Source organism: Antedon bifida, chromosome 10, assembly GCF_963402885.1.
Source record: "Antedon bifida chromosome 10, ecAntBifi1.1, whole genome shotgun sequence".
Classification (NCBI taxonomy): Eukaryota; Metazoa; Echinodermata; class Crinoidea; order Comatulida; family Antedonidae; genus Antedon; species Antedon bifida.
In genome coordinates, this window is record NC_136235.1 from 19,606,123 (window position 1) to 19,630,179 (window position 24,057).

At 31.9% G+C, this 24,057-nt stretch overlaps 3 protein-coding genes and 1 long non-coding RNA gene across 7 annotated transcripts in view; 2 read left to right on the forward strand and 2 right to left on the reverse strand.

Annotated features, from left to right (window-relative positions):
- LOC144854358 (uncharacterized) overlaps positions 1–23,907 on the reverse strand; it is a 45,451-nt gene extending 21,544 nt beyond the window's left edge. Inside the window, exon 1 of the long non-coding RNA XR_013614577.1 lies at positions 23,853–23,907. This is a non-coding gene — a long non-coding RNA (uncharacterized LOC144854358). The remainder of the gene's footprint in view (positions 1–23,852) is intronic.
- Positions 31–12,672, forward strand: LOC144854303 (dynein intermediate chain 2, ciliary-like). Of its 4 annotated transcripts, XM_078712243.1 has the most exons (21): positions 31–162; positions 773–853; positions 1,133–1,189; positions 1,339–1,386; positions 1,677–1,757; positions 1,852–1,978; positions 2,534–2,560; positions 3,452–3,537; positions 3,847–3,867; positions 4,619–4,753; positions 5,246–5,347; positions 7,239–7,410; positions 7,880–8,041; positions 8,449–8,696; positions 9,033–9,122; positions 9,552–9,639; positions 9,770–10,001; positions 10,277–10,379; positions 10,787–10,920; positions 11,503–11,557; positions 12,176–12,672. In XM_078712243.1, exons 1-21 carry the CDS (start codon positions 133–135, stop codon positions 12,260–12,262), a joined length of 2,166 nt encoding a protein of 721 aa, XP_078568369.1. In that variant the 5' UTR covers positions 31–132; the 3' UTR covers positions 12,263–12,672. The 4 variants fall into 4 exon arrangements, with proteins under 4 accessions (XP_078568369.1, XP_078568370.1, XP_078568371.1 ...); XM_078712244.1 differs by lacking the exon at positions 3,847–3,867; XM_078712245.1 differs by lacking the exon at positions 2,534–2,560.
- LOC144853763 (ribitol 5-phosphate transferase FKRP-like) lies at positions 12,751–16,371 on the reverse strand. Its single transcript, XM_078711587.1, has one exon. It carries the CDS (start codon positions 16,284–16,286, stop codon positions 14,673–14,675), a length of 1,614 nt encoding a protein of 537 aa, XP_078567713.1. The 5' UTR covers positions 16,287–16,371; the 3' UTR covers positions 12,751–14,672.
- On the forward strand, positions 16,462–24,055 carry LOC144854318 (mitochondrial import inner membrane translocase subunit TIM44-like). The gene is made up of 15 exons (XM_078712263.1): positions 16,462–16,495; positions 17,136–17,255; positions 17,413–17,508; positions 17,700–17,777; positions 18,049–18,129; positions 18,489–18,638; positions 18,764–18,833; positions 19,096–19,162; positions 19,439–19,524; positions 19,680–19,772; positions 20,116–20,240; positions 20,436–20,486; positions 22,502–22,591; positions 22,835–22,945; positions 23,065–24,055. Exons 1-15 carry the CDS (start codon positions 16,463–16,465, stop codon positions 23,182–23,184), a joined length of 1,371 nt encoding a protein of 456 aa, XP_078568389.1. The 5' UTR covers position 16,462; the 3' UTR covers positions 23,185–24,055.
- Positions 24,056–24,057: the final 2 nt, after the last annotated feature.

The window sequence follows — 24,057 nt, forward strand, 5'->3', positions numbered from 1 at the left end:
AAAGTATTTTTATTTTCCTTAACAACAGACTGCTAGTTCACCACCATCGCTTCGCAACCAGTCTTACAAAGAGGTCTTTTTCTTCATTAAATCATTATTTTAGAGTAGGAGTTGCATTTAAACGCAAACAGCATGCCACCTAAAGGTACTGCAAAAAAGCAGGTACATTACTACTATTATTACTACTAATAATGTTATGTTTGTGTGTGTATTTGGTAATGATTTTTAAAAAAAGAGCCGAAAGAATATAAACAGTGGCTGGGAATTTTATCTGTGTGTTAATTATATTATTAATTGTGGTGGCTGGCTGGCTGGGGTGAATATGTTCCATTTCCAACATTAATTAAAGATTTTGCAGAGGAAAAAAAAAAGACAAACTCGACATAGCCTAGCCTACTGCTGTGTTTTGTGCGCACAACTGTGTGTCGTCTATCAATATCATTAGATTATTAGTATCATCAGAATAATGCGTGATCAGACAGCATGATTAAAAGTTTCACAATTTCAAATCCCGCTGCGCAATTCAGTTGAACGATTTAAAATTGTACGATTTTCTTGCATAATTTGAAATAGTGACAATGAAATCATTGTACGATTTCAAATCTCGCTGCGCAATAATTCAGTACAACACTGATGGAAGCCCATTTTCTTCTATAATTTAGGTGATATAATTTAGAGTCAGATTTTCAAACTCCTAAATATTGCTAAGATTGAGCACCCAAAACAATTGTTTTACTAATTAATTTAATAATTATTGTTATCATTTTGAAAGGCTGGACAAACTGGTGCTGGTAAAACAAAGCAGGCTGGACGGCCTCAACGTGTCAGCATTGCACCAGGGAAACTCATCAAGGTATAATGAACTTTGACATATCTACCATTGAGCACCATTGCAGTACATTACAAATATTGATTACTTATAATTTTTGAACCCATATTAAGGGGACACTTACAGCAACTTATACATTTTCATGGAATGAACCATTATCTGACAGGGGTGTTTAAAAATGGTTAATAATTTGAGTTGTTTGTAGCTCTCTTCTCTGAGAGAATGGGCCAATGTCGGTTTATCCAGGTAAGCTAGCACTCGTAGACTAACAATACCACTTTTGGTTTGTGTATTTTCATTTAGGATGATGATGACATGACTGAAGTAGGTGATCAGGTACATGGGGAAGAATGGATGCAGGTAATTGTAATGTTATTAAACCCTTGGTTCCTCCCAATCAAAATGCTTTTCATAAATAAATATAAAAAAATGTGTAAATGAAACATTTTATTATTATTTATATATTATTAATACCTTTTATTATATACTTTTATTTTTCACTCTTTCAGACAAAGACGCTTATAAAACCAGATGATCAGTTGGAGTTGAGTGAAGCAGTGAGTCTATAGATTGATCTGTAACATACCCACTAAAATGTGATGTGCCCATGGACACGATGATGTCATATCACTACCATATTTTTGGGCATATCACTACCATATTTGAGAACATCACACTTTTTTTGTCAAACTAGTTTGATAGTGTAGACAGAACTTTATAAAGTATATCATAATTATGTCTACTTCCTAGAGTAAGATAAATTTATAGTAAAATTGGTATCCAAATAATTGTTATTATTTTATTTACTTTTATCAACAATTGTTTGTCTTTTCTTATATTTTTAAAGGAAATGAAAGAGGAATTTACCAGGATTTTAACAGCTAACAATCCCCATGCTCCAAAAAATATTGTTCGGTATAATTTTAAGGTGAGTGCACTAAACAAAGTTACATTTTAAGACATATCATTTGTTTGATCTCTCTTTCATTCATTGTTATTTATTTAATGCTGTTTTCTTGCAGGAGAAATGTTTTAAGCAAACATCTCATGTTGATCAACTTGCCATCCATTTTTCTCTGGATGGTAACATGATTCATAAAGATTCTGATGAGGCAAGGAGGCAGCAGAGTAAACAAGGAGCAAGTGGAGGTATAAATGACTTATTTATTTAAAACTCACAGCTCTTCTTATACAGTAGAATCTTTTGGGACATCTTTTTTAAGAGGTCACTTTCCCATTAACAAGGGGAAAAATATATGTTTAACAATGTCCAACTCATATTCAGAGGACACACCTATTGAAGGGGACACTTTGTTGATCTTGAAGGTGTACCCTTAAGCTTGGTTCCCACTAGGATGCAACACAAGGACTTAAACGCAAGCGTGTTGACCAATGACAGTCAACAGTTTGAATAATCGATTGTGATTGGTTAACTCATTTACGTTGCGTTACGTCCTTACGTTACGTCTCTAGTGGGAATCGATCATGAATAATCTGTTAAGGGGTGTAGAACTGATCGTGTCGCAGCCACAGATAAACCATTTGATCTCCGGAGCTTAGCATCCTGTTGTTAGATTTCCTTGGTCTAATCTATACTTAAATTGTGTAACTACTATACATTTAAATCATTACACCTATGAAAACTGTAACCCGTTTTTTTATTACTTTATATTTTTATTTATTTTACTTTTATTAACTTTATAGATCGTCATTCTGTTAGTAAGCACAGTGGTATGTGATGCAAATTTATATTTTTTGCATGATAATCAGCAGCATTTTGCTTTAAGATCATAACAAATACATCAGTAATTGCATAATAACAATTCATTAAACTTCGGATGCAATATGAATACAGTATATATACTGTAAATTTACTGTTATACCCCATACAGTACAGTACATTATTTGCTTTTTATTGTGCAGTTTTTAAGTGTTTGCCTTGCTTTATTTTATCATTTATTTTCAAATCTCCATGTTGCATGGCTTAGCTTCAAAGCAAAATAGGGTACACACTGTGTAGTTAACATTTTTGTCAACAGCCATACTCTAACGACATAATGTACAAGGAACCAGAAGTTCATGTGACTGCAAAATGTTGCATTCTGGGATGTTTTAGTGTCAAATGATGTGAATTGTTTGTTGTTGGTTTGTTTTGATTATACTGCATGTTTTTACATAGCATAGCCTTTCATCAAAGTTTTACTGCTTTTTTTTAATTTCATGAGCATGTCAAGCAAACTTCATTGCATCTAAATTTACATAGAATAAGCTATTGTCTGATTAACAATATCTGGAATGGAATGAGAACATTTTTTGAAAAAGTCTAATTGATTATTTAAACAGGGTATATACTTTAGATCGTTTCAAACTTCATTAGAGATCTTTATATTGCAGTGATGTAGCCACAAGAAATAAAGTGGTACGGTTGTCACAAGAAAGGAACAATCTTTGTTCAAGCTGGGTTATCAAAGGCCTAATACCAACCGTATTGAGTTTGTTTGAATTATACTTTTTCACCTGTCGAATTATGTAATAATGAAGAACCAAACTTGAAACAGACTTTACCTACATAGTTATCAACAGACATTTTTGTAATAATAAATTAAATTTCTTTCAAAATAGCAATAAGTGAGCAAGCTATCAGTGAAGTTGATGAAGAAAAGAAAGAAGATGGGGAAGAAGGCGAAGGAGAAAAGCCGGAAGGAGAGGTACATTTTACAATTGTTAAATTAGAATCAATACTCATAAAAAAAAAATTGAAAACAATTATAAAAAAAATAAATAAATACAAAAATAAAAATAATAAAAAAAAAAAAAAAATACTAATTCCAAAAGTATAATTTCCAGCCTAATTGCAACACAGCTTGAATGCACCCCAAAAACCTGGATATAGATATCTGAAAGTATTGTTTTTTCTTTTTTTTGTACTTTTTTCCCACCTATTCTAATGTTTTACACCCCCCGTCCTTAGACTTCTCCAGCTATTATTACATGGTTATTACATTTTTTTCTTTAAGACCGAAAAGAAAGTTGAGAAAGTAAGTGATGAGTGTGAAAGTTCTATGATCAAATAAACGATATTTTAAATCAACTAAACAATGGTTTGATGTGTACTCTATTTAGATCTAAACAATTTTAAATATAAGATCTGTACTAACCATACCTTAAATAATTCTTTCTATCACTGATTAGATGACAATGACATTTCAATCATTGAAAATAGTTTGAAACAAAGATGTACTGATTTAAGTTAGGATTCTGACTAACAAAGTTGTTTTTTATATGATGCATTGGTAGGTTTTCTTAATGTGGTCACAATTGCAGTGAAGAATGAAATGACCTAGAAATTCATATCACTTGCATGTGTACCAACCAATGGTACCATATGACTTCATATAATTAAAAATCTCTAGTTCTTGTTTTTCTTTCTTCAGTAGCTATGCCATATTTTCTGAGATAAAATCAAGTGATGTTAACAAATTGCATACTTTACACAATCTTTTTTCCTAATAATCATAAATGTGTGCTGTGATGTCTGAATTCATTTTTTTGTTCTAATCAAGAGCGATGTGCCCATATATGGACATGATGATGTCAAATCACTACCATATTAGGGCATATCACTACCATATTTAGGCACATCATACTTTTTTGTCAAACTAGTTTGATAGTGTAGACAGAACTATATGGATTACAACCTTCAGTGTACTACTACTCCATGTCTCTCTCTGGTGTTAAGCCTTCATCATAAGTCTGTCTGATTTGTTGTATTATTTGTTTGTGTTTTAGGCTGAGGAGGCAGGAGAAAAACAAGAAGAGGAAGGCACTACTCCAGCGCCAGGTAAAGTCTCTGAGACAGGAAAGCTAACAAATCAATTCAACTTTTCGGAAAGAGCATCACAAACCTATAACAATCCATACCGAGTAAGCAACAGATCATATTTCTTATTATTAATCATGTTAATATCAATCTGTGATTGCTAGCTTACCTGGATAAACAATAGTCTATTGTATTGAGCTAAGCCCAACTGATACATTGTGTTTGATTTTGTAAGAAGCTATTGCTAGAGAATAAAGCGAAGCTGTGTTAGTTTATCCAGGTAAGCTAGACACGTAAAAGACTCTATTATGTCTGAGTTGTCTCACCTGTGGGATAGGCTGTTGCCTTCATTTGCCTTTGTTATGATAATGATTCAATATACATCAATAATGTCTGCCAGTACTGAGAGGTCCTTTTTATTGACCAATTCGGTCTCACAAGACGCCTCTGGCCTGGCATAACATGGCTGGTTTTCCAAAAAGTAGGGTAGTGCAAAAGTCTGGTTTTTGGAGAGTTTCTAGTTTTCATAGATTACGGTATTACTGTACAGTATTATATGATTGTATTTGATTGTGTGTTTGACATTTTGTAAACAGGAGAGAGGAACAGCGACAGAACCTCCGCCAAGAGCCAACTTCTCGGCCACTGCCAATCAATGGGAAATATATGATGCCTACATTGAGGATCTGGAACGACAGGTCAGTACAGGTCATATTGCAATCTAAATTTAGACTAAATAATCACGATTGGTTCATGGGATATATTTTGCTAATGGTTTGAAATGAAACATCCATTTCATGTTGCTAAAACTGCAAAGAGAGAGAGATTAATATTGCTGTTATTGTTTTCATATCTGCAACAATAACATTTTACATGTTTTACAGATAATTGTGAGAGTATTTAATATTTATATAACTATTATTGATTTATAAAAATATAGCATGCGTTAAAAAGTAAATTATATCATATATTTTTTTTTTATTGTTTGTTTCTTATATTTTGCTATTAATGGTGGTGTGTTGGGATCATGGCAGGCTGAGGTATATTTTTTTTTTTGCAAAACTTATTTGCAGTGAAAAGCACTTTCCTTTTTAAACTTATTTGTTTCTTTATCTTCTTTTTTTAGTGCAATACCTTTTTATCTTTTGCAATCTTTCTTTTGACATTTTTATAACTTTTTATGCCATTTTTTATTAGTATCCTCAATAAGTTAGTATTTTTTGTTTTCTAAATTGTGATTTTTTGTGCTTATATGTTTATTTTATATTGTATAGTATAGTGAAGACCCTTTTGTTGTTAGCACTTGCTGTTTTGAGTCAGCCTCAAAACTTGCACCGACTAAAACACTTTTTAAATAAAATTGTGATTGTACCTTTTTTAAATAATTATACTAACATAGAATGTTTTAATTCATTATTAATATTCTAATTATTTATTTAATTCAGTTCTTTTACATAACATAATAACAATCTGACTAAAACCATACTTTAATAGTTTATGCAAAATTTGTTTCAATTCAAGTTTTAGGATATTTTCAGATATTAATTTGGTGTTGAATACAACAAATTTTAGAATATTTCTTATGTTTATTTCTGTTAAATTTTTGCTTTAAAGATGTATTGTCCCTTGAAACGCAAAAAAATGAAAGTCAAAATATTCTAAATTTAAATTGGCCATATCAAAGTAATATTAAAGTTATTCACTTTAAGTCGAAAATTCAAGCAAAAAGCAACAAGTTTACGTAATTAACAGGTAAATTAGTTTGATTACATTTCATCTGGAAAATCGTCGCGAGCAAAAGTAAACAAAGATTTCAAACCACGAGTACGCATTATGCATATGCTAATTAGGATTGTTTACAACTCGTCAAGGTTAAGAAGGTATTTTCACACAGATCGTGAGGAAGTTATATGATTATGCATACAGAGTAGCCAAACAAGCGCGTTTCATTATGGGATATGTTTTGATCGAAAACTTTGATTGGACGTCAAAGTTATTTTTTTAACAAAAAAACGTCTGTATTTCAGTTAAATGATTTTTTTTTCGACAAATTTTTGGTGATAGTTAATAACTATTATGATACTTCAAAATAACCCACCTTTTTTCGAAATCTGTTATTTTTTATTTTTTTGGAATTAGTCAAAGGGACAATACATCTTTAAATATTTCCTAATTTTATATTTATCCTAAGCTTATGTTGTAATCCTATCATGGTCAAACCACAATTCCAGAGCTTCTAAATAATACCAAAATGTTCACTTTTCTGTCACTAAATTTCCTTCCATGAGTGTTTTGTGTTTAAGCCCTGTCTACACTATTAAACTAGTTTAACAAAAAAAGTATGATGTGCCCAAATATGGTAGTGATATTCCTAAATATGGTAGTGCTATAACATTATTATGTTCATATATGGTCACATCACATATTTGTCACATAAAGTTTGATAGTGTAGAAAGAGCTTTAGAATGATTTTATGAGATTTTTTTCACCATATAAAATTTCTAATATCACCCGATTTGGTTTAAATATAAAATACAAAATAAATGTCAGTAAAACAAACAATGAACTTTATTATCTCAAATTATTTAGGAAAAAGCAAAAGAAAAGAAACAGTCGTCATTATCAAAGAAGGATGATGACAAAAACAAAAAGAAAGTCACCGCATTGGAGACGCAATCAGACGATATTTCACGAATATCAAAAGCGTCTAAGATTGTTGAGCGAATGGTCAACCAAAATACGTATGATGATATAGCACAAGGTAAGGGCAGCTTTTAATAGGGATGTTCCCTATCAATCATCAGGAATCGAAAGCGTTGGTTTATGCATATTGCGTTTGTTCACTCGGTTCCTTTTTTAACACCCTTTTCTGACAAATTCTAGTTCCTTGAGTTTTTTAGTGAAACTTATAGTTCAAACAGTTACTATTCTTTTTAATACGAAAATGACACAACCATACAGGGATCAAGTGTTCATAAACAAATGAATAACATAAAGCTCTGTCTACACTATCAAACTACTTAGACAAAAAAGTGTGATGTGCCCAAATATGGTAGTGATATGCCCATATATAGTAGTGATATGACATCATCATGTCCATATATGGGCACATCACATAAAGTTTGATAGACAGAGCTTAATTAGGAAACCTGGCACTGAAAAGCATGCATATTTCTGTGTACCAAATCAATACCATATGAATGTTAAATTTCAGTATTGTTAAATTGTAGATTTCAAGTACTGGGAAGATGTTTCAGATGAGTACAGGGACCAAGACGGTACACTGCTGCCGTTGTGGAAATTTTCATATGACAAAGCTAAGAGGCTAGCTGTCACGTCACTCTGCTGGAACCCCAAGTATAAGGACTTGTTTGCTGTAGGACATGGATCATGTAAGTAGTCAGTCTAAACAAAATATTTAGGTTGTCCCATTGATTGAAAGATACATTGACATTATGTTTCAATAATTGAAATGTTGGGTACACAAATAAGCCTTACTCTGGAGTAGTACAGTAGGCTAGTTCCCTATGTTTCAAGGCATATTTCCCATTGACATGGCCATGATTGGGATTTAATATTGTTTAGTTTATCTTCAGGAATGAATAGTTTGTGTGATGAATCAATCAGGTTTATTCTGACTGTTGATATTTATTTCCCTGTATGTACACAGGTGCCTTGAAAACGTTGTAATTTTTGTCACGTATCATCACACACAAATATACATTGAACATGTGTTGCATGGCTTTAGAAGCAAAACATTGACAATTTGTAAATTTTGTCTTTTCTCTTAATCTTTCAGATGACTTTGTTAAGCAATCTCCTGGTAAACTACTTCTCTACACTCTTAAGAATCCATCATTCCCAGAATGCATCTATGACACAGAGAGTGGCGTCATGTGCTTAGATATACATCCAGAACACCCGTACCTAGTAGCTGTAGGCTTTTACGATGGATCAGTGGCAGTGTTTAACCTGACGAATGACAGTACAAAGCCAATGTACCAAAGCACAGCCAAGTCAGGAAAACATACAGATCCAGTCTGGCAGGTTAGAACATCTCAAATTAGTGCTTTATTCTCCTCAACCTATGGAAACAAATATCTTTGGCAGTGTATAAATTAGTTATCCCATGTTAATTTGTTGTCAATAAGTTGAGAAATTGAAATTTGCTCCCTCACTCGATTCTTTGGCACATCTTAGGTAGTGCTGAAGTAACTGCAGTAGAATCATTTTGACATGATCTGTAAACAACACAATATGTATAGTTCGCAAATTGAAAGCGTTTTGGGACAATCTTTTGATTGTATAAGCACTATATAAATCGAACAACATTACATTACATTACAAAGCTTCCTAACTAAATGATAACTCTTCTGTTTTTAGATTTGTTGGCAAAAGGATGATCTGGATAACAACCTCAACTTCTTTTCAATATCATCTGATGGCAGGGTAGTTCAATGGACTCTTGTAAAGGTATGTCAATAATTCTTTCAGGTTTGAAGCCTTGTCTACACTATCAAACTTTATGTGACAACCAAATGTGATGTGCCCATATATGGACATGATGATGTCATATCACTACCATATTTAAACATATCACTACCATATTTAGGAACATCATACTTTTTAAAAGTAGTTTGATAGTGTAGACAGAGCTTAAGAACACACGTTTATCGGTTAGCTTTATACTTGTGTTAAGACAATACAATATTTGGCTTTTATTTGTTATTGCAGCACTTTCAATGTAATGGGATGTAATCAATATTTCATATCATTAGGACATCAGTGCATTTTAGAATTATTTAGTGCAGCTTACTTACCTGGATAAACCAACTTATGCCATTGCGCATTTATATACAGATAAAGCAGAAATATATTAACAGATTTATGTATTATTTTCAGAATGAGTTAACATATACTGATGTCATTGAGTTAAAACTAGAGGATTCCACACAAGAAGGTCCAGAAGGCACACAGATCACAACACTAAGTAAGTTAGTTCTAATGCAAATCGCTATTCATGGACACCCCTATTGAGGGGACACTATGTGTGATCCTGCAGGTTTAAACCATAAACAGTAGGATAAATTCTCTGAACCATATTTTTCTCTTATTCATAGGTTGTGGCACGTGCTTTGACTTCCATAAGAAAACAGACTACCAATTCTTAGTGGGAACAGAAGAAGGCAAAATACATAAATGTTCTAAGGCGTATTCCAGCCAATTCCTGGATAGCTTTGATGCCCACCACATGGCAGTATACCGAGTGCAATGGAACTATTTCCATCCTAACGTCTTTCTATCCTGCAGTGCTGACTGGAGTGTCAAGATCTGGGACCATACCTATCCCAAGTAATTCATTTATTTATATCATTACATAATTACATTATCACATATGACAGTCTGTGCCACAAACAGCACTTTCTTTTTGTAGGAGTGGAAATGGGCGTAATCCATCCTCCATTCTTTGTTGTGTCTATTTACATTTACAGTGTAAACTATATTACTCTTCTAGGAATAGCAGTCTTTTTCTCATATGCATTGATCACTTTCAAAAGGAACATAGTACTAAAATAGATGGATCATTTAAAATGTATCTATGAACAAGCTAATAATTATCTTTCCAGGAAAGAGCCAATGTTCACCTTTGACCTTGGTAATTCAGTTGGTGATGTTGCCTGGGCACCATACTCTTCTACAACATTTGCAGCTGTTACTGCAGATGGCAAGGTAAAGTATATTTACATTATTTGTTAACGTGAAAAAGGTGGATTGACAGAGGTTGAAATGCTTTTCGTGCAAAATATCCATTTTTAATTAATGTATTTAATTAATATTTCCTTACAATGCGCATACATACTGTACAGGCATCAGAATACCACTTCCACATATTTACGGTGTCCTTTTAAATCTTAAGCTCTGTCTACACTATCAAACTACTTTGACAAAAAAAGTGTGATGTGCCCGACTATGGTAGTGATATACCCAAATATGGTAGTGATACCATCACCATGTCCATACAGTATTAGGGCACATCACATTTTTTTGTCACATAAAGTTTGATAGTGTAGACAGAGCTTTAAATTGTGTTGATATATATTTGATATACATTTTGTTTTTAACTTTGTCACAAATAGGTACATGTCTATGATCTGAGTGTGAACAAATATGAACCAATTTGTGAGCAAGCTGTTGTACAGAAGAAGAAAACTAAATTGACGCACATTGTCTTCAATCCTGATCATCCTATTATTTTAGTAGGAGACGACAGGTTAGAAATATAATAAATTTGTGCTATAATAAATAAACTTCGCTCCTCTAATGATCCCACCCGACTTTTCGTTCTATGATCTAATCAGAAAGCTGGTGACAATGCTTTTTCTGTCACCGCTCAGCGGATCTGGAATGTGCTACCTGTCGATTTAAGAGGAGCGAATTCGGCACCTCTATTTAAAACTTTTCTTTTTAATTAATTACCAAGTATTGTTAGGCGCTCTGTTCTTTGTAGGGCGCCATATAAAAACTGTTATAGAATAAAATAGAAATGAAATAGTTATTGAATAACATAATACACTATTAACTTTTGTATATTACAAACTTTATATTTCATCTTATTACTGTTTTTTTTTCCCTTTTTTAGAGCACCACTAGTTGTAAAAGCTTCCTTTTTTGGTTGTCCCTGTTTTATTTCTTTAGTTTTACAATTTTACAATTTTACTTTATTGTGTCGTGCTTGAAATGAAATAAAATAAATATTATATCAATCATATCAAAAAAGAATTTTAATAATTCTAAATGTGGAGATTATTTAATTATGCAAGGCAATAACAAATATTTTAATATTAATTTTCAGAGGTTATGTTACAAGTATGAAATTGTCTCCAAATTTGAGGAAGAAAAATCCAAAGGTAAGGTTGTCATCAACTGCAAGTGGTTGGATATAACACTTGTCATCCATACAAGTGTAAACATCCAAGTACTAGCTAATTATAGATGCTGCAGCCCTTAAATAATTTTATGAGTTATCAGTTTTGAACCTGAAAATATGTACGGTCAATTACTTGCCCTTTGTAGTATGAATAAAACGATTCCTTAAATCAAGGTTGTGAGATGTTGTACTTGTCATCTAGCGTAATCTCATGCATCTATAAATACCCCTAGTTCACTCAGCATTGCTTCCTGTGTATTAGTGGCTAATTAATAGCTTTGAAAGAGCAAAGAATGAAATAGATTCTAGACTGATAAAATAACACAGATTTTCCAGTGTCTCTAGAACAAAACTATTAATATTTGTTCTAACAATCATAGTCTGGTAAAAACCCTAACTGTCCCCCCCGCCCCAAGGTCCTCTTAATATAGGGTTCTACTGTGTTTGACATGACATGACCCACCCTTTCAGGTCATTGTATTTCAATCTGTTTTCTCACCCATTTTTATTTCAAGCTCTCTGATTGTTATTATTTATTTTTTTTTTTTTAAAGCGACAACATTAACATTTACTAAATCTTTTATTTTCTATCTCGTAGAAAAAGGAAGGTCTTGAGGAGCAAATTGCAAAGATGAATAAATTACTTGACCTGGTCAGGGAACCAATCGACAGCAACAAGAAATGACAAGTGACGCCATTATAATTATGCTGCAGCAAAGTACTCTCAGAATTCCATATGTCTGAATATCCACCTTGAATCTCCGTCCAATCGTACACAGTCTAATGTACATTTGACTTGAATGTTTGAATGAATTTTTTTTCCATATTTTATATGATAGAAAATACAATGTTTGGATCACAATTAACTAGGAACTTTATATCAAATAGATTCAATATACCTGAATTTATTTATGAATAAATAAATATTAAATATTTTATTTACATATTATAGTGATCAAATTTCATAATATAATAATAATATTATAACAATCTGAATTGAATCCATTTTTATTATTTGTAAATATTAGTTTATAGACATTATTTCAAGATTGAGTGTTGGTATGTTTACCAAGAAATAAACAATTTCTGACTGTATTATTTGTGTAATTATTATTGTGTTGTGAAAGCTATGAAGCTCTGTCTACAGACTATAAAAATGTATGTGACAAAAACATGTGATGTGGCCATATATGGACATGATGATGTCATATCGCTACCATATTTGGGCAGATCATTACCATATTTAGGCACCACACACTTTTTTGTCAAACTAGTCTGACAGTGTAGACAGAGCTTTAGGAAGCTCCAAAAATGAATTATCTATTTCATAAATATGGAAGCCCCTTATATTCAGAGGACAATCCTTGCTTGTGTCATGAAGCTATAAATAACCTTGTATTTCATTCTCAATATTTTGTCTTCCTGTTTAAAGAATTTACCAGAAAATGAGTTATTTTTATTTATAATCGAAATCTGATGAAAATGTTCACATCTACTGTGATTTTTTTTTTATTAAGCTTGATTTAAAAATTACAAAATCACATCTCTATAAAGCTCTGTCTACACTATCAAACTAGTTCGACAAAAGAAGTGTATTGTGCCCATATATGGTAATGATGTGTCCAAATATGGTAGTGATATGACATCATCATGCCCATAAATGGGCACATCACATTTTATTGTCACATAAAATTTTATAGTGTAGACAAGACTTTAGATGACATTTGCTTTTAAATTATATTGTTAATATGTGTTACTTATACTTGTTAGTAAGATGCTAAAACATGTAAGAACTGAGCTAGAGGACTGTTGATGAGTAATCATATTTATCCTGTAATACAGCAACTTGTTTCCTTTTCTTAAACAGATGTATGTGGGCTAACAAGGGGCCAAAGCCAACTAAATTACCAGTGTACTAAACAGTCAAGGCCATAATGTATTCTAAAGTTCCTAAAAGTGAATGTCAAGCATATATATGTATAGTTGAGTAATGTGATATTGAGGATAAAAGTGATTCGGCAGGATCAAGTTCCTGGAAATCAATAGTTGTCTACTAAATATAAATATAGGCCTACCCTCCACCAAACCTCTCTTAAAAAAAAAAAAAAACATCACAGAAATTGTGCATATATATTCTCAAATAGAAAAAATAAATTATCAAAACCATTTTTTTTGCCAGATCTAAAAAAAAACATGTTTTTCAGTATTTTGAACTATAAAATTTATATCTAATTTAAATAAAATATATTTAGGAAAATTGCCAAAAATATACCATATCAAATTCATTCACTATCCTTAAAAATTGGAATTTTGTTCACATGACAAACATATAAGATGGTCTACAAAAATAAAACAATCCTGAGAAAAAATCCTGACATATTTGACAGTAATTTGAACCCCGATCGGTAAGCCACTTAAGGAACCACCTGACGTTTATAATCTAATAAAGTTTTTTACTCAGCTTGCTTACATATCTTTTGTTCGTCACTACGTACCGAGGAAGTAGAAATTACATTAAACAAAATATTAAGCCAATTTATCATGGCAATAAGATCTTTGCAAATGAACTGTGAATGATAATAAGCTTTGTCTACACTATCAAACTTTATGTGACAAAAAAATGTGATGTGCCCATATATGGACATGATGATGTCATATTACTACTATATTTAAGCATATCACTATCATATTTGGGCACATCACATTTTTTTCCAAACTAGTTTGATAGTGTTGACAGAGATTAAGGAAGTACTGTCTACTTAGCCCCAAGCTCAAGGCTAATTTAATGTTTCTGAATTGGCCCATTAAACATGCGTTTTCCCGATGAAAATGACAACATTTCTAAACTAGTAAAAGAAAAAATAAACTGTGAATCATCAATAGACATATCTTTGTTAAGCTCTGTCTATACTATCAAACTAGTTTGACAAAAAAAAGTGTGATGTGCCTAAATATTGTAGTGGTATGCTTAAGTATGGTAGTAATATGACATCATCATGTCCATCATGGGCAAATCACATTTTTTTGTCAAACTAGTTTGATAGTGTAGACAGAACTTAAGGCAGTAACTACTTTATTTTAAAGGCATTCCAATTTTAGTTTTCTTCTTCAACCTTGGCCATTTGAATCCTGTTTGGTTGAGGATATTGTGCATTTTCAATTACTCCATTACCAAATTTCAATTCTAAAAATTGTCTATGATTGTTGGGTGCTTTTACTTGCATTCCTTCAAACTCTAGAGTCACAAGCGGCAAGAGGAAGTGTTCTGGGAATTCCTTATCCTGTTTATGATCCTCTAACCAGAAGTCTTTAGTCATGATGCCATCTCTAGAATAAAATGGCCATATATCAACATGAAGATGATTGGTTGAACTATATTGAACACGGAAATAGTCCCCCTCGTGAGGCCATGCTTTCTCCCATACATAGTCCTGGTCGTCTGTGACGCCACCTCCGTTTTTAACCGCTTGAAGATATGAAATTTTATCGACGTCTTCAAGGTAAATTCCTATATCAACATCATAATCCCACGGGATAATTCCTTTATGTCGTGCGGCGCCAAGCAAGCTTCCGCCCTCTAACCAATACCGAATATCCAAGTCATCGAGAATTTGAAAAACGTGTTTAGCGGTTTCTTTTAACGCTTTCATACAACAAGGCGGTGTCCAATGATTCTCGTATAAGTATTCTGGCATGTTGTTGTAAACCGTATCAAAACAACGATCGCTCGTTTTACTACAACCATACCAATTGTGAACATTGTCACTGTGAATGACGAGTTTGACACCAAATTGTTTGTAAATGTTGCGCAAACGCATTACCTCATTTTGTTGTTTTCTGTACTCTATTTGGTCATCACGACTATGGCAATCATCGATGTAAAATTTTATATCTTTAAAAAAGTGTACCTTCCATTTATGAAGATTAGCTTGTATATATAAACTATTTAAAATAGGGCGTGCATAGGGGGTGCTTAGCAGGTGAAAATTGCTCGTCCTCATCATGACAATGTGATTCCCACGTATAGAATCACACGTCTCTTTGTACGAGTAACTATAATGAAGCGTCCAATTTTGATAATCAAATCTAAGATTTTCACAAGATGCTTCTCTTTCACGTTCTGATAGTTGTTCCAATCCAGCTGCTCCAATTTTAACATCTTCTTTCGTATTTTCTAACTCCTTAAATGCATTTACAAAACTTTTTAACTTAGAATCAGAAAAAAATTTGATACCATCAGGTAAGATAACTACATATTTTGTTAATATATAATTTTCAGGTCTTGATTCAGCAATATTACGGTGTGGTTCATTTAGTAACGTCACTATTTTTGTCCTTTTATTTAAGTTAAATAACGGTGGGTACGGTTTACGGTCCGTCACAATTAAAATATTAGAATTTGGAAAATGCTCAGCAATGTTGTTATCACTCTTACTAATACAATTATCTTCAAATTCAAATTCTCTAAACATGAAAGTTGTATCATCTGATTCATCATCATCGTCATCATTAAGTTTCCTAGGCTCAGGCTCATCACGATATAGCTGAACCTGGTTATCTTGTTCGGCTGACAAACGCCTTTCATCCGCGCGATGGTTGTCCAAAAATGCAGGGTCACATTGTTTCCTCGATAATAGATAGATCATAAATAGAAAATTTAAGACTGTAAATAATACGAGAACCTTCTGCCATCTATGCGATAAACGCATATCTAATTATCAAATTATCAATTGCGTTTCGCGTAAAATTATGATGACTTTTGTTCACTCTCTGGAATCTCTTCTGATGATGTTGATGATGATTCGCATGAATGAATCGATAGAGGGGGATTCCCTAACGAATTTGTGTCACTAGAGGGCGTCGTGGATTCAATAAAAAATCAAAAATGGCTGCGAGCATGTGCAAAATTCATCGTCAGGTAATTTCTTTGTATTAATTGATATAGTGATTATTTGGTTTTTAGACAGTAGCGCTTACATTGGTTACATTTAGCTATATTTGGATATGTTAATTTGATTTAAATTACCACAATACCGTCGTATTTTAGGCCTAGGCCTGCCAACGTTGATTTGTAGCCTCCGGAAAGAAGACACATGTTCCCCGTCTTGTTGGATTTTCCAGGCATGAGTAATAACTTTCCTTCTTGCATCATGCGAAGTCGTTTTGTCCCGAGTCATTTCGCCCAATTTGTATTAGTTTCGTCAGATTCACAGCTCAATATATGATTAGTTTCATAAGTAAATTTATGAATAAAATACTTTAGTTTTCTTTATTTTTTTTTAATGAAAAATAAATAACATTTTTTTTAAAATCTAGGCTACGCCTTGTATTGTGTTGAATTTGAATATTGTCTATTATTGTCTAGCTAGGCCTAGGGCCTAGCATTTTATTTTATAATATGTAATTAATAATAATATTTTGTTAATAAATAGGCCTAGTATTTGTAAGTTAAAGACAAAACCAGTATACAGTAGAAACAAGTTTATATTTAATTTAAAAAGTTAAATATTATGCCTAATAATATTAATATAATTCATTTTTTGCATATTTCTTTTCAGGTCATACGCCAGACGTGTTTACAAGTACGCAATGTTGTCCCAGCAACAAATAGTGGTAAAGGTTGCTTATTACTTCATCACAAAGGCAACCACCATCAAACAGAGACACATTTGCATCAAGTAGGTATTGTGGGTAACAATAAACAATTTAGACTTTTGCTCAAACCTGGGCACAAGTCAAAAAGTCTCAAAAAGCTAAATTTCCTACTGAAAAAATAATTAAATTGTATGATTTGATAAATTGTAATAAATAATTGTTTTTTAATTTAATTTTCAGATAAGAACATATTCAAACCAATCAGGACCCAGAAGTTTTATAGGACAATTTATTGACAATCTGAAATCAGAGATGAGCAAGAATAAGGAAATGAAGGTATATTACTGTTAAGTGATTCCAAAATAAAATCTTATTTAAAGCACTTTACACCCAGAATAATTTCTCCCAGAACCACCCTTGATTGAAGATCTTTCCATAGCTGTTTTAAGTGGTTTATATTTGGCTTCAATTATTATTATTTGTTAATGAAAATTAAAAATTAAGTTGATGTTTTTATACTTGAATAGGAAAACATTAAAAAATTCAGGGAGGAAGCAGAGAAATTGGAACAGTCTGATGCTTTAAAGGCAGCTAGAGAAAAATATGTAAGTAAAATTGAATGTATAATAATTTCATAATTTATATAAATAAATATATATAAATATATATAAATATAATACATTTTAATTTAATAAATATTTAATATACATAATTGTTTGAAAATGTTTTTGAATAATGGTCCTTATTTAGATTAATAAATCTCAATTTTTTTATTTTCTGGAATGCTAAGTATCTATTATATGTATAAGTATTTAAAAATTTCATTTTATCAATGTCATTATTTATTCTAAAACTTTGTTATAATTTTCTTTTCAGGAAGAATTAGGAACAGAAACGACTAAAAGTAGTGAGATATTCAAGAAAACGTTTACTGAAATTAAGGGGAAAGTAGAACAGGTATATTAGCCATTTTTTTGTGACTGACATATACAATTTATTAGCAGAGAGAAAGAAATTCAAACTGATGCTAAATTTTCAAGGAAAATGTTCCCAGCAGCTACCCCAAAAAGACACCTGATTTTATTGGTTAAATTTGTATCACATGCCATGCATTATTTTCTTCCATTTTAATGATTGAAGGTACTATTACTAGATATTATTAGGTACACTGATAATGTTGTGTTATGCTCTGACAAAATTTATGTGACAAAAAAATGTGATGTGCCCATATATGGACATGATGATTTAATATCACTACCATACTTGGACATATCTCTACCATACTTGGACATATCTCTACCATATTTGTTTAACAGAGTGTTGAGGAAATGCAAAAACAAGAATGGGTTAAGAAAGGTATGGATACGGCTGAAGGCATCTCAAAGACAGCTAAAGGAGCTGCACAAAGGGTATCCAAATCAGGTGAAGACATCTCAAAATCAAAGGCCTTCCAGTCTATATCAGAGGTAAGAAAGTTGTGTTACTTTAAACACATCAATAGCTAACAGTAGAACGCATTTTTAAGACAACCCTACTAAGAGAACATTTTGTTGTTAAAATATTAAAATAGTGTTGTTTTTTTTAATTACAGGGAGTGAAAGCTGTAAAACATGAGATTGATGAGAGCACGACTGGCAAGGCTAGGGCATATAAGGCACCAGGTAAAGATCACATGTTCTCTTTATCTGGCCATGGTTATTCATAGAACTTATGTACAATAATAAAGCAACAAATGACTTGTTTACCAAAATATTACATTAAAGCTCTGTCTACACTATCTAACTAGTTTGACAACAAAAGTGTGATGTGCCCAAATATGGTAGTGATATGACAGAGCTTAAGTCTGTAAAAAAAGAGAATTCTTGATTTGTATTGAAAGCAAGATTATTAAAAATAATAAATTCTTATTGCCATTTTTTTTAGTGAAATTGAGGAAAAGAACAGAGCATTTGGCAAACATGCAATCTGACAGACCAATAGAAATCAATGAGTAAGAACTATTTATATTGATAGATTTGTAAATATAAATTATCCAATTAGAACCTCTACAGGCCTATTGGCATCCAGCAACTGAGGCAGAGCCAATGGGTAGCACTAGCAGCAATTTTCACTACCCACCCCAATTCCCCAGCAGAGATCGTCATATTTAATATTAATAATGATATTTAAAGCATCTTTGCCTTGTCTGTTTTTAACCTCTCGCTACGGCCTTGAATTTTAGTTATGATTTTATATTTATTCTTATCATTATTTCTTCGCCTCACAGGGATGATACAGGAATGGTTTTACATAAAGATTCTAAATTTTATGAACAATGGAAAAACTTTACAGACAATAATCAAGTGTTTACTAGTAAGTTATTTTAAATATTGAAAAAATCATTATGTAGTATATTTTTTATTTATTTTATTTTATTTATTCATTTAGCATTCATTCAACAATACATTTAAAATACATAACAAAGAAAAAAAAATACTAATTAATGAGATGTCAATTTTTGTGTACAGAAATTTTAGATTGGAAAGTAAAATATGATGAAAGTGAGAATATGATGGTTAGAGCAACTAAAGCAGTTACAGATCGAGTTAGTAATTTACTAGGTAAGAGTTAGTGTTTTACTCTACACACTTTGCTTTAAGTAAACAAATATAAAATATGTATTGAATTCTGCTCAAACCATAGAACTAGTTTTCAACCTTGAACAGAGAATATTGAATATGACAGCACCATATGGCCAATTAGATACGCAGCCTATATTCCAGCATGTTGAGTGTATCAATGCGAGAAGTAAATACAATTCTATACTTTTGAAAAAAAGAAAGGGACCTTGTAAAATATGAAGGGTGGATGGAAGAGGTATCCAGACTAGACTAGAAAGATCCACATATGATTAAAAACCTGATTTTATCAATACTCTATTACTACTTTCTTATTCAATTTCAGGTGGCATGTTTAGCCCGACTGAAACGTCAGAAGTATTAACAGAAATTGTCAAAATTGATCCGTCATTTAGTAAAGAGAAATTTTTAAATATGTGTGAGGTAGAAATTATTCCAAATGTATTAGAGGTAAGAAGCACATGTTACATTTATATGTAAATAATTGTGGAATATGCATGTGTAGTACAAATATGTAAAGCATTTGATATATTAAAAGAAATGGTAATAACATTAACCATCATTTTGGAGTTAGAAGCAGACTCATATGCTGGGTTTTAAAAACAATACAGATAATTAGAAAAGAAAGTGATATTTTCATTTTAGGCTATGATACGTGGAGATCTAGAAATTCTTAAAGATTGGTGCTATGAGGCTGTAAGTATATACAACTATATTTTTTTTATTCAGTTTTAAAAGATTCTTCGGTTATTGATATTCCCAATGACATATCTAGTATGCTGGATTTTGATTGGCTGGAAGTGGAAAAATGGCATTTTGACCAAAATGTCAGAGATGAAGGTTGAGTCATGGCATGATTTCTCCAAGAAATACATGTGAAATGCTGCAGTGTATTAACAATAACATGGGTTCAAGGATGTAGCCAATCAGATGCGCTGAAATGAGTCATGTGTGCGCTCTTTATTTTTTCACCATCATCACTAGAGCGCAAACACACCACTTGTATATCTTGTATTTCTTGTACACAACTGTTTTGCTAGGCCTAGGCTAGATGGTGATTTGGTTGAGAAAATATGAAGTAATAAACTAGAATTTAATTCGTCACTTTGACGAATTATAGGTGATCATTTTTATCATTTTACTGAAATTAACTTTTTTTTAAACATGCACGTACGTTAACATACGATCGGAAAATGTTGATGTATGCCATCCTATTATATGCTTATAGTGCTGAGTTGTGCCTATATGCCATATAAAATATATACAGTATATACTGTATATCTATATACAGTGTAGCATAGGTAAAATTATGGGACCCACATCATGTTCAAATTTGTTGGTATGATGGAATTATCAAAATAAACTCGAAGATGACAATTTCGAAAGATAATGAATTGAGCAAATAAATATAAGGATTGGAAGAGAATTTGATACGTAGAAGCGCAATGCGCGCTCATTGAAATTTGTATAACTTCGACTAAAGAAATCTAAAAACTACGTTTTAACTTCAACTGGCCATATGATAACATCACAACATCCGATAGGCTTAATTTTTATATGAATTAATATCTACATTTCATCAGCTTTCATAATAAATTATAATCATCAAGGTAACCTTCAATTCTGAAGAGCTGTAAGATATTCAAATTTACTGTGAAGGTGAAATTACACGGCCTACGTTATTCAAGTTTTTACGCGTGATGACGTCATTAAAATGAAGATAGTGTCAACTCATGATAAAGATAATTAATTAAGCAAGCACATACTGAAAGTTGTGCGAAATTCGAGCACACATAACCAAGATGCGCTCTGTTGAATGTGATAATCTACACAAAAAGATAACAAATCCTAATTTTTAAATTCAAGTGGCCATTTGATGACGTCAAAACATTTTGTACGTAAAATGTGTACATGAATTCATATCTACAACTCAATGGCTTCCAGAATAAGTTAAAAAAATCGGGGGTCATCTTGCATTCTGAAGAATTATTTTCATTTTAAAAAAGACCTATTTTTCACCATTTTCAGAACTTTTGTAAAATAAATGTGCGCATTTTGTCATTTTTAACGTGCTCGTATAGCGTTATTTTAAGTCGGAACTGACTCAAATTTGGTGAATGTACTAAGGATGGTGAGTAGAATGAGATTTGTAAAAAAAATTCATATTTTTTACGCTTTTTAAGTATCGCGCGCGCAAAAACGCATTTTTGCGCAGTAATTTTTTGAAACACGCAAATGGCCTAATTCATGCTCTAAATTGATCAAAACTTAATTTTGAGCGTTTTAAATTTTTAACGCGCGATATCACGCGCATGAACCTACGTGCGCGTGCGTTTTTATTTGCTAATATTTTTACCCTTGATCTGAAGTTTACGTGTAGTGAATTTCATTAATATGTGATAATGAATTATGGAGATATGATTGATAATGTGATTTCGCAAAATGGCGTATAAATGTCATCACGGATGAGTGATCACGCTGGAAAGCTTATTAGGATTAAGTTGTATTATTTGAAAGATATTCTGAAATTTTTGTAATCATTGACATTAAACTTTTTGAGATAATTGTTACACAAAATAGTGTACAGAAACAATAAAAAGAAAAAAAATAATAAAAAAAAAAATAATAATAAAGATTTTATACAATAACAATAGGTGATCATTTTATTCTAAATGATCACCTAATGACGGCATTATTTTTCTCCTTTGTAGCCTTACAGCCAGTTAGCAACACCCATCCAGCAAGCAAAGGCTATGGGATACAAATTTGACTCAAGAGTGCTTGATATAGACAGTCTAGATGTAAGTTGATTTTTTATATTTTTTACAGAAGTTTTTATATGAATATTGTTAAAAGCATAACGGTTTTAGGGATATAGTGTTTTTTTTTAAATTTAGAAGTATTGTAATTTTGATAAAATTGTGTGTAGTGATTAAAATACTCTCTTTGTAAGTCAGTGATTGCAACGGCAAATTGGGTACATTCCTTTTATAAGTAATTACTTAAGTTATAATTTAAATTATATGTTTTCTTTTGAAATTTAGATTGCAATGGGCAAGATGATGGATCAAGGCCCAGTTCTGGTCATCACATTCCAGGCACAACAAATTATGGTAGTAAAGAATATGAAAGAAGAAATTGTAGAAGGAGACCCTGTAAGTATTGATTGTTAAAAAAATAAAATGCCAAGTCTCATTTTAAGAAAAAGTAACCTGTAATTGGCACTTGAGAGTTGGATTGTAAGTTAAATAAAACAAATTATTTGTCATTTCAGGAGAAAGTGATGCGAGTTACATATGTATGGGTATTGTGTCGTGACCAGGAAATACTAGACCCAAGGGCAGCATGGAAGGTTCTAGATCTATCGGCAAACTCTGCTAAACAATGGGTTTGATAACATTCAATCAATCGCATTCAAGTGATGTATGTTTTACAAGATTGTTGTTCAAAAGCCTTGGTTGTCTCATTGATGGAAAGATACATCAAACATTGTTGGAGTGTTATGCATTTGTCAGATCTACAAGTGTGAACTGATGCTTAATTGTGGACGCAACATTTGCACACCAACAGTCTTTTCATCAATGTGGACATACGTTTAACACCTCAATTCTCGAAATGATGGAGTTGGATCAATATAAATCTCTTTGATTTCCCTTACTAGCCTGATAGAACATTCTATCCTATTTGTTTTTAATTAACTTATACGGAATTTTACTTCCTATGGATCAGAGATTCCAAAATAAAAGATTGAATATTAAAACTGGTGCTTCCTAGCAGTTTGATAGTTAGAATACATGTTTACATTAAGCATTTGATTATTGAATTGATTATCAATTATTGTTCTAGTACAATAAAAAATTTGTTGCTGTACTACGTCTGGGAAATGACAAGTACATATATTCACTAAAATATTTCTGTATGGAATAGTGTACCATAAACAAACTTGCATATTTTGCCATAATTTTCTTAACCTCTGTCTTCACTATCAAACTTTATGTTACAAAAAAATGTGCTCATATATCACTACCATATTTGGGCAGATCACACTTTTTTTGTCAGAACAAGTTTGATAGTGTAGACAGAGCTTTAAATAACAATAACAAATAATATTCCATGAATTGTTTTAAAAACCAAAAGTTCTGTGGTCGTGTCCGTATTTATTCACTTCATTTCCAGTGTTCACCTGTGATGGGGACAACATCTGTTATATTATTGTATTAATTACAATTAAAAATGGTATAGTTCTTCTATAATTAAAAATGCTGAA

Coding starts and splice junctions, on each gene's coding strand:
- LOC144854303 (XM_078712243.1), top strand. CDS start 133: ATGCCACCTAAAGGTACTGCAAAAAAGCAG. Junction 3,868..4,618: donor CCGAAAAGAAAGTTGAGAAA/GTAAGTGATGAG, acceptor TTTGTGTTTTAG/GCTGAGGAGGCAGGAGAAAA. Junction 7,411..7,879: donor GTATGATGATATAGCACAAG/GTAAGGGCAGCT, acceptor GTTAAATTGTAG/ATTTCAAGTACTGGGAAGAT.
- LOC144853763 (XM_078711587.1), bottom strand. CDS start 16,286: ATGCGTTTATCGCATAGATGGCAGAAGGTTCTCGTATTATTTACAGTC.
- LOC144854318 (XM_078712263.1), top strand. CDS start 16,463: ATGGCTGCGAGCATGTGCAAAATTCATCGTCAG. Junction 18,639..18,763: donor CCTTCCAGTCTATATCAGAG/GTAAGAAAGTTG, acceptor TTTTAATTACAG/GGAGTGAAAGCTGTAAAACA. Junction 20,487..22,501: donor AAGATTGGTGCTATGAGGCT/GTAAGTATATAC, acceptor TCTCCTTTGTAG/CCTTACAGCCAGTTAGCAAC.